The sequence below is a fragment of the Bos taurus genome, chromosome 21 (assembly GCF_002263795.3).
Source record: "Bos taurus isolate L1 Dominette 01449 registration number 42190680 breed Hereford chromosome 21, ARS-UCD2.0, whole genome shotgun sequence".
NCBI lineage: Eukaryota > Metazoa > Chordata > Mammalia > Artiodactyla > Bovidae > Bos > Bos taurus.
In genome coordinates this window covers 34,032,777-34,043,694 of record NC_037348.1, presented here as the reverse complement: position 1 = coordinate 34,043,694, position 10,918 = coordinate 34,032,777, and the positions used below count along the sequence as shown (strand labels likewise).

Below are 10,918 nucleotides of genomic sequence, written 5' to 3'. Positions count from 1 at the left end.
TTACAGATCTTAAGAGGGGGAACCCACATATGAGAATCCCTCCCCAGGTCTCAGCCTTAAGTACTGACATACCTCAATTAGAGTCTCAGAACAGGCCACCACAGGTGGGGATGGGGGTGTCCCTGTGAGCCCTGAGGCTTTTGAGAGTGGGAATAGCATATTCCCTTCGAGTTAAGACTGAGGTTCTGGCCCCATCTTGCCATCTGATCCCTGGAAAGGCCCTTTCTCTGCGCCGCATTTGCTTGCTCCACTTCTCCCCTGTTCTCACTTCAACCCACTCCAATCAGACCACGTTTCACCATACCACTTGAAACTGCTCCTGTCAAGATCACTAGGGGCTTCCACACTGCTGGATCCAGCAGTCAAGTCTTTGAGTCTGAGTGAGATGGAGAGTCACTTTAGGAATAAGTAGCAGAAAGATATAATGCAGCTCGGGTTCCAGGTGATCATTATGTCTATTGTTTGAGTGCAGACTGCAGACGTACACAGAATTATTAAGGCTGTGGTAATCATTGGAACGAGAAGTGATGGTGGCTGAAGACTTCAGATGAAGTCTCAATCTTCATCTGAACTCAACCTAGAAAGGCTTGCTGACACAGCTGCTCACACCCTCTTTTCTTTACTTGTCTTTCAGGTACCAGACTCTCCAGGCTTTCCTTCTCCTTCAGTGACCACTCTTTCCCTGTCTCTTAGCTGGTCCCTTAAACTTCTATCCAAAGAACTCACTCTAACAACCTATCTATTCTCTCTTCCTAAAAGATACCTTATCCAGGCTCATTACGGCTTTAAATACCACCTCCCCACACTTGTAACTCCAGACTGGATCCCTTCACTTAACTCCAGACTCATCTCCATCAATCAACATTTCCACCTGCCTATCCAATGGGCTTCTGCTCTTCTTCCCCAAACCTCCCCCAGCTCTTCACATCTCTGTGATGGCACCTCCATCCTTCCAGTTACTCAGGTCAAGAACCTTGGAGTCATTCCTTACCCTTCTCTTTCTCTTATCCTTTACATCCAATCTATAAACTCTTATCTTCAATACTGCTTCAGAAACTAACCACCTTTCATCACTTTCATGCTGTCTGAGCCACCATCACTTCTCGTTCCAATTATTACAACAGCCTTAATAATTCTGTGTACATCTACAGTCTGCGCTCAAACAATAGACGTAATGATCGTCTGGAACCCGAGCTGGATTATATCTTTCTGCTACTTATTCCTAAAGTGACTCTCCATCTCAAAGTTCAAACCTTACATAAAGACCCACAGGCCCTGTATGACAGACCCTGAAATGTCTAAGTCTACTGCTTCCCTCCACCCAACCCTCCAACATTCTCGAGTTCCCTTCCCTGTTTTATTTGTCTCCATAACACTTACTACCATCTGACCTGAGAGAAATGTCACTTGTCATCTGTCCTAACCAGAATGTAAGCTCCACAAAAGCATGGATTAAGAAAAAATAAAAATCTACCGCCATATCCCCAGTGTCAGCAACAGCACCCATTCTGTACTTATCTGTGAAACGAATAAATGGATACCCACCTCTCCATCTGAGTGGTGGGAGGAGGAAGAAGGTGAAGGGATGGAAAGTAGGCAAGTCGACACCAAAGGTATTTATTTCCTTAAGACTCTAATACTCAGATCAGATCAGACTCTACTACTACTCATGAGCAAAGCGCTCTTTACTCTTTTTCCGCCTGTCGCCACTGGGCGGCGCCACCAGACCAAGAAAGCACTGAGGGCTCCCCAACCCTGTGCGAGGGCTCACCTTTAAGGCTAGACACTTGTTGGCCCTGGGTCTTGCTGAAGAGAGACAGCTCATTGGTAATGGATTCCAGCATCTTCACGAAGTTGGGCAGAAAGAGGATGACCTGGACATCGTGGTTGGCTAGGTGCCTTCCACAACTGATGCCCTGAGCCCCCTTCACGTGAGGCCCACACAGCAGGGCCACTGCAGGCCTCTGGTGAACATTCTTGGGATTCAGCCTGGAACAGAAGGTAAAGAACATCATCAGCCGAGACTTGCCAAACCTTTGCCCCCTATACCGGACACCCCCTGGCACCTGCTGCTCTCAGGGCCAAGGTTCTAGAGGGGATGGACAAAATCCACTACAGGCCAAGCTCACAGGGTGGCCTTCCCACTGGCCCACACTTCATCTTTGTGTCCTCTTAGGTGGCGCTAGTGGTAAAGAACCCACCTGCCAATTCAGGAGACATGAGACCTGGGTTCGATCCCCGGGTCGGGAAGATCCCCTGGAGGAGGGCATGGCAACCCACTCCAGTAGTCTTGCCTGGAGAATCCCGTGGACAGAAGAGCCTGGCAGGCTACAGTCCACAGAGTCACAAAGAGTCAGACACGACTGAGGTGGCTTAGCACACACTAGGCAGTTCCCTTGACCTTGTTCCGTAAACCACCAGTGCCAGAACACTGCTTTCTAACCAAGAACACTTTGTTCTCACTGTAGGACCTATTACATCAAACACTTCTCGGCAAAGAGGTTTTCCACCTCTGCAGCCTTCTTGACTCTTCTTCCCCAATGTGCCTGCTCTGCTGCAGCAAGACTGGTCTCATCACTCTCTCTTGCACCTGAAGGTTCTTTCTTGGTTCTGCTCAAACTACTTCACCTGCCCAGAGAGCCCTTCACTTACAAATCTCTGACCCACTCCTTCTAGGATTACTCTGGCTCAACTCCTAAGAGACTCACAGCAAGTACCAAAGAGGGTAGTTGTAAATCATACTCAATTAGTTGCCAGTCCAAGTTCTCGTCTCTGAGCTGCCAGTAAGCTAATAAGGGCAACGCTGGAGCTACTTTATTTCATAGACTGCTGGGTAGATGAATGGATGTAAAGCACTCTGAACAGGAACCGACACAGAAAGGGCTCAACTGATGCTGGTATCATAGTTCCGGTCACAGAGAAGGCAGACGGCTAAGGGCTTCCCGGCTGGGAGCTGCCTTGGACACTCACTTCTGATGAAGTCACTTTCAGCTTTACGCCATTCAAAGTGGAGACACCCCCCCCAACCCAAAAGAAAGGCTGAGACCCCTCTGGTCTCAGAGAAGCCGTAAATAAGGGGGTTAAAATTAGCCCTAGAGCTATGCCCAACTCCCAGACAGTGTTGTCTGCCTCCGGGCAGGAAGGCAGGGGAGATGAACAGCCAGAAAGAGGCTTAGGTCCCTGCTTGGGGTGGAGCAGGGACAGTCACTTATGGGTTTTCCCCAAAGAGAGGAAGACAGATGTTGTCAAGCCAAAGAGGAAACCCTCACTCTCCAAATAAATTCAGGGGAATTTGGTGGTGTACTTTCATATACACCAAGTCATTCATTTCTCCCCACCATGTTTGCATCGTAAGGCAATATGGTGAGTACTTCTCCCTGCTCACAGATAACTGCAGAGTTCATCTGACTCCCCCGGGTTTATTCCCTAAATGAACGCTTCCTCTCACAGAGGCATGCCCCATCCGAGAACTCAAGACAGACCACAACACCCACAGACCCAACAGCAGGGGTCAGAGTCCAGGCACTGGAGACCGAGCTTCACCGTGAACCACCAGTGTCACGTGGGCCAAGTCTTTCTGCTCTCTTGAGCCCTAGCTTGCTCATTTTAAAACCCAGTCTACTATTTACCTTCAAGGTGAAGCAACGAGGAGCAAATTAAATGCTATTGTGAAGGCACAGTGAAAAAATGCATGATACTTAACATACCATGGTACTTAACATCACTCTGCAGATGATGCTGTTAAAGTGTTGTGCTCAATATGCCAGCAAATTTGGAAAACTCAGCAGTGGCCACAGGACTGGAAAAGGTCAGTTTTCATTCCAATCCCAAAGAAAGGCAATGCCAAAGAATGCTCAAACTACCGCACAATTGCACTCATCTCACAGGCTAGCAAAGTAATGCTCAAAATTCTCCAAGCAAGGCTTCAACAGTATGTGAACTGAGAACTTCCAGATGTTCAAGCTGGATTTAGAAAAGGCAGAGGAACCAGAGATCAAATCACCAACATCCATTGGATCATAGAAAAAGCAAGAGAGTTCCAGAAAAACATCTACTTCTGCTTCACTGACTACACCAAAGCTACACTTCATTGACTACACTGTGTGGATTACAACAAACTGTGGAAAATTCTTAAAGAGATGGCTATACCAGACCACCTTACCTGACTCCTGAGAAATCTGTATGCAGGTCAGGAAGCAACAGTTAGAACTGAACATGGAACAACGGACTGCTTCCAAATTGGGAAAGGAGTACGTCAAGACTGTATACTGTCACCCTGCTTATTTAACTTATATGCAGGGTACATCATGCGAAATGCTGGGTTGGTGAGTACAAGCTGGAATCAAGACTGCTGGGAGAAATATCAATAACCTCAGATATGCAGATGATACCACCCTTATGGCAAAGAAAGCAAAGAGGAACTAAAGAGCCTCTTGATGAACGTGGAAGAGGAGAGTGAAAAAGCTGACTTAAAACTCAACATTCAAAAAACTAAGATCATGGCATCCAGTCCCATCACTTCATGGCAAATAGATGGGGAAATAATGGAAACAGTGAGACTTTATTCTCTTGGGCTCCAAAATCACTGCAGATAGTGACTGCAGCCATGAAACTAAAAGACGCTTGCTCCTTGGAACAAAAGCTATGACAAACCTAGACAGTGTACTAAAAAGCAGACATTACTTTGCCAACAAAGGTCTGTCTAGTCAGCTATGGTTTTTCCAGTAGTCATGTATGGATGTGAGCGCTGGACCATAAAGAAGGTGCAAAGAACTCATGTTTTTGAACTGTGGTATTGGAGAAGACTTTTGAGAGTCCCTTGGACTGCAAGGAGATCAAACCAGTCAATCCTAAAGGACATCAACCCTGAATATTCATTGGAAGGACTGATGCTGAAGCTGAAGTTCCAATATTTTGGCCACCTGATGCGAAGAGCCAACTCATTAGAAAAGACAGATGCTGGGAAAGATTGAAGGCAGGAGGAGAAGGGGACAACAGAGGACAAGATGGTTGGATGGCACCACCAACTCAATGAACATGAATTTGAGCAAGCTCCAGGAGTCGGTGAAGGACAGGGAAGCCTGGTGTGCTGCAGTCCATGGGTCTCAAAGAGACGGACATGACTGAACAACAATTAACATACGTGAAAGTGATTACGGAGGTATCTTCCTCAAAGGAAAGCCAGCAACTGTTGCAAAGAACAGTACTGTTGGCCCTTCTGAGAGCTCAGACACTGAAAGAACAGACAGGCACAAGGATAGTCAACCACAAGAAGTCCATTCCACAAAGAGGAATGGACTTAAGAAGGACATTCAGGTCCTGCCCCCAAACTGCTATTTCTGGGAAGCCACTTAATGGCCTCAAATACTTCCAGGAAGAGCTTATTCCAAGGGTTGCCCCAGTGGCTGCTCTGGGAGAAGGTTCAACGGTCAGCAGACCCAAGAGCATGATATACTGCAGAGGGCAACTTGCACTATTTCCTCCTTTGCGGTCTCCATTGGCTCTTCCCCAGGCCAGGCCAGAGATCCGGGTAGGAAAGCAGGCCTAAGTCAAGGGGCAAGGTGGATGAACACAACTCTACAGGGAGAGGGGTGGAGAAGCAAGGAGGGGAACCTCACTGTCAGTGTGGATCACCTTAGCCACAACTCTCCCACAAGACTAGCAATGTCCTCCTCTTCGCTGACAAATCCAGCAGACACTTGTCAACCTTAAATGTGCTTGCTCGCTCAGCATCACCACTGCTAACCATTCCTTTATTCCTTAAACACTATTTCTTTGGTTCTTAAGCCTTGCCCTCTTGGTTCTCTTACCTCTCTGGCTTTAAACTTTCTTAGCTATTCTGGAAGGCTCATCTCTTAACTAGGCTTTAATGCTGATGTTTCCCAGAATTCCACCCCAGGCCCTTTCCACTCTTCACACCTTCTCCTTAACGGAGCCTGCCTATTCTTATACCACATACCAGCTGATGACTTCCGATCTCTATCTTCTGCTCAGACCTTTTTCTAAACTTCAGATCCAGATTGCTAGTAGTCCATCTGCATGTCTCACAGTCCTAAACTCAACATATCCAAAACAAAACCTACCACCTCCTCCATGCCTGCTCCTCTTCCCACATTCCTTATCATAGTGACTGCTGTCACTGTCTAGCCCAGCGTTCAGGCTAGGACGCTTTAAGCTCAGTGATCACTGACACTTTATTTTCAATCACCTTTCATATCCACTCAATACCCTGCCTCTTGATTTTACCTTAAAAAGCTCCCTCATCTATCTACTCCTCTGATCCCCTCTTCCCTACTTGGGACTATCATCACCTGGCCCCTGGCTCAGTTTTCTGTTACAATTTTCTAACTGGTCTCATGGCCTCCAATCTTGTCTCTGCTAATCTACTCAGCCAAAGTTTTTAAACACAAAACTAATCATGTTATAGCAATGGCAACCCACTCAGGTACTCTTGCCTGGAAAATCCCATGGACGGAGGGGCCTGGTGGGCAGCAGTCCATGGGGTCGCTAGGAGTCGGACACAACTGAGCGACTTCACTTTTACTTTTCACTTTCATGCACTGGAGAAGGAAATGGCAACCCACTCCAGTGTTCTTGCCTGGAGAATCCCAGAGACGGGGGAGCCTGGTGGGCTGCCATCTATGGGGTCACACAGAGTCGGACACGACTGAAGTGACTTAGCAGTAGCAGCAACATCATTACTGAAGTACCCTCAGCAGTTTCCTATCACTCAGCTGTACCAAAACTGGGTCTCTGGAGGTTAGAAGGCAAGCCTCTGCTAGTTGGCAGGAGTCTTAGAGTCAACTGCTTCCAGGAAGGAAGAATCAAAGAGTGGTTTGTTGGAGAAGAGGCTTCCCAGGTGGTGCTAGTGGTAAAAAAAAATCCACCTGCCAACAATGCAGGAGACATTAAGAGACACGGGTTCAATCCCTGAGTCGGGAAGATCCCCTGGAGGAGGGCATGGCAACCCACTCCCATATTTTTGCCTGGAGAATCCTCATGGAGAGAGGAGCTGGAGGGAGGGCTACAGTCCGTGGGGTCACAAAGAGTCAGACACGACTGAGCATGCGTAAGCACTGGAAGAATAACAAGGACTCCCAGGACAGGGTGAGAGTGGCAAACAAACGCTGTGTGGCGTCCCGGCAAGTGACTTTACAGACTCGTGTTAGAGGAGCAGCAGCAGAACCCCTGCGTGTGTGAGGCACCATGGGGGCGCCGAGGCAGAGCAGCATCATCCCACACTCACCCCCATCCCCCCTCCTGCAGGCATTTACCTGTTGGGTCCTCCGAGCAGGGTCAATGCCATCTGACTGGCACACACGCCTGTCATCTCCAGTCTCCGCTCCAGAGTCAAGCCATGCTTCTCAGCCACAGCCAACAGCTTTTTATGCAGCTCGTAGGAAATACTTGGGACAACCAGGCCAGAGTCTGCAGTTTGAAAGGAGGTGAGGAAAAAGGCAAAGTGATTACAGGAAACCAGTTCTTCAAATAGTGAAGTTGATCCGCGAAAGCCAAGACTTTAAGACTGACCCTCTTCAGCCCATTTGCATAGTCCAAGACAAAGGCATGCTATGCAGCTCTCCAGAGCTCAAGCAGTCGATGTGGAACTACGTAACAACCTGTTCAGGCTACCACAGAGCCGGGGTGAACTTAACCTCTCTTAGAAGTTTACCTTTAGACCATGAAGAGGCCAAATCCACCAACATGTACCTGGTACCATCAAGAAAAGGCTGCCAACCACATTACAACATGCTTTTCTCAAAGTAGGGGAAATGCCCCTCCTGGCTGTGAGGTTTTTCCTCATAAGCAGACCCCTTATTCTTCCCTAGAGTGGAAAAGACACTCGCTAACCCTCCTGACCCTCTGGTCCGCGCTATTCAATTTTCAGGCAGGATGACCTGTTCACCCCACCTGCTCCCCACATCCTCTTCCTCCTACTCTCCTCTACTTAGCCCTTCTGTTTGGCCAAAGAAATTCAACTAGAAACTTGCTTTCTCGAATAATTTGTTGTTTTCTCCCCCTTTGGGTGACTGTAACCTAAAACTCTTACCAAAGAGAAAGAGTACATGGAAAGTAACCTATGGTTTGCTTTAAGCTACTGAGAAGAAATCTTTTACTCACTATAAACGAATTGCAACTAATAAAGGTTAGGGAAAACCACAGTCACTGAAAGTACACCATCAAAAACACTTGGTTTTACGAGGTCAAAGTCTTCAGCAGCTCGGTACACTTGAAGAAGTCTATAGCATTACATGTCCAGGAGCAAGGTGCTGTTTCAGAGCCCAGAAAACCAGGATAAGAAAGAAACAGCAAAGTCAAAAACTGTGATCTTTTGCCTTGACCTCCAATGCCACCTTACAAAGGTTAAAGATACTGGACTGCCAAGGGAGCAAACTCTCTGCCAGTGAGCCCTGGGCTCAGAGACAGAAACACAGGTTCCAATCAGCAAGTTATCAAGGGATTTTGCATGTATCTAGTTTTGTCTGGATGGATCACATGCCCCCCACACCACTTTAAAAATGTATTTGGCTGCTGGCATGTGGGATCTAGTTCCTTGACCAGGGATGTACTCTGGGGCCCCTGGATTGGATGCGTGGAGTCTTAACCACTGGACCCTCACGGAAGTCCCTCAGGTGCCTTTTTAGATCCTGTGTCCTCATCTGTACTGGAATGTAAACCCCTCAAAGTAGGGATATAAGCCTCTTCCTTCCTCGACCCCCACCTCAGTTCTGTCATCTCAGCTGTATTTATTTACCAATAGAGGCAAGATCTCATCAGGTACTCAAACGTATAAATGATGCCAATCTACCGTTTCTTGTGTGACTGAACTCTAAGGCAGAAGTTTTCATCAGAAAGTTCATCGCCATCCTGTTGGTTCCAGAGCCCTCTATAGAAAAATTTCTCTTCCTCACTGATGATTTCAGGAGAAATTTCCTGAGGTTCTATCCATTATCCAGTCCTGCCTACATAGATCCCTAAAACCACAGAGAATCAGGCTGTGGCTATACATTTTAACAACAGAAACCCAAGCATAAAGACTGAACTTACAGTACCCATGTCTATATTCTCTCAAGGAAAGGCAAAATAATAATGTAATAATAAAAACCATCTCCATGTCAAAACGAACACTGTCCTGTTGGTTAACTGAGCTCCTCCACCTGTCTGAGTCCTAATCCTGCTGGGAGCAGACATGACAGGCAGTGAGCCGAGCCTCGCCCCTTGCCCCTTCTGAAAAGTGAGCCATTGACACCCCAGATGCTGATGCTGGGGGCTGTAGCCTGATTGCATGTCAACAGCCGATTAAACAGCCATTTATTATGGTCGGTTTCAGACATGCACATATTATCAGAACTAATTGGGAACCACTGATAGCAGTGTGGAAAAGGGTGAATGAATTCTCAGGAATCCTAAGACACTAACAACCCTAAACCTGTCAGACAAGTCACGCACCTGCCTACTTCAAACACCCTCTTCACCTGCAGAGTCACGCAAGGCGAGCTTTCCCTCCAGTCCATGCAGCTCTTTGCCTACTTATTCCCTTTCTGGCGAATCTGAAACAGGCCAGGGCAGTGCATCCTGTGCTTGCCCCTCCACTAATCGAACTTTCTTTCTGGAACTAGGTCTTGTGCTACACGTGCAGGTGCCTCCTCTCCAGTTCTGAGGGCTCTCCGAGGGCAGACTGAGCATTTTCTGCTTTCTCCTCACAGTTCCTAGAGGTACAAGGCTGATGGCACAGCGGGAGGAGAGCTTACCCTACTCTAGACGGCTGGCTACTGCAGCCGGAAACCGTGTCTATTACATCTCACTGATTTGTGCCAAGGGGAAGGGGCCCTGATGAACTGGCACATTTTGTAGCCCAGGGAAAGATCTGGCCAGGAATCCTTTCTGTTCAGTCTACCAGTCACAGCGTCCAGGACTTCACTGTACCCTACTCTGTTTCTCTAAAAGGAACATGCCAGCACCACAAAATGTTCCTTTTCAACATTTACGCACAAAGTCCAACAGGCAGACTGGCTTATCAGAAACAAGCAGAGGGAATAAAATAAACTCCGAAGGAAGGACACCAAGAACCTAGCGTGTGAAGTGCGAACAGTAACACTGCAGAAGCCTGAACACGGGCCAAGCCCAATTATGTTTGGGTTGGAAGGTGGATGTTAATTGTTTGGGAACCAAGGCAATAACAGTAGTGGGTAGGGCTTCTCTTAATATTAATATGTTCTTTACAGCTGTCGGTGAAATAAGAGAGAGATAATTATAGCCAGTTCGTGACAAGCAGAGCCCTTCTTAGGATCTGATTAACCTTAGGGTATCAAGGAAAACAGCTTAAGCACACCCAGTACAGGCCAGGAGAGAAGACACTTCCTCCCCGCACAGCTCGCCCCACAGACGGGGAGGCAGGGCCGTGAAGCCCCGAGGCCCAGCGTCATGTACGCTGCCCCTTCTTCATGTCTCTGTCTCTTTCACACTGCTCCTTTCAGCACACACCATCTGGGGCCTTTCCCTCCCTTAAGGACACGCGGACATGCCCTCACACCCTCCATGTACTTCCCCACCCTCAGAAGCCTTCCAGTGCCGTGTCAGGTCTTCCTCCACAGCCTCTGCACGTACATCCCTCCCACTCCTTCAAACCTCCCAGCCTTTCTGTTGCGTAACAGAAAAGTGTTACCCACGGCAAAGTGTCCTCTCCAATCCAAACTCAATCCTCACACTGGCAGGGCCTCATACTTGGAAAGGCTGTGTGTATCCCATGTCTTATCAATGAGGAGCAGAGCTCAGTTACGGGCACAGGGATTTCTCTAGGAGTATGAATTCTTATTCCACCCTGTGGTGGTCACATAACTGGGTGGCAATATCATGAGCTCTTTTTTGGAGTATAAAACCACTGGTAAATTCACACCTTCAGACCCACAATGTACAG

General features: G+C 47.7%; 1 protein-coding gene across 3 annotated transcripts in view; it reads right to left on the bottom strand.

Annotated features, from left to right (window-relative positions):
* EDC3 (enhancer of mRNA decapping 3) overlaps positions 1 to 10,918 on the bottom strand; it is a 55,300-nt gene that overhangs the window by 3,203 nt on the left and 41,179 nt on the right. For all 3 annotated transcript variants that reach the window (XM_059879061.1, NM_001435118.1, NM_001435117.1), the window contains 2 exons: positions 7,275 to 7,428; positions 1,772 to 1,989 (listed from right to left, as the gene is read on the bottom strand). In XM_059879061.1, the coding sequence (XP_059735044.1) occupies positions 1,772 to 1,989; positions 7,275 to 7,428 (372 nt within the window). The remainder of the gene's footprint in view (positions 1 to 1,771; positions 1,990 to 7,274; positions 7,429 to 10,918) is intronic.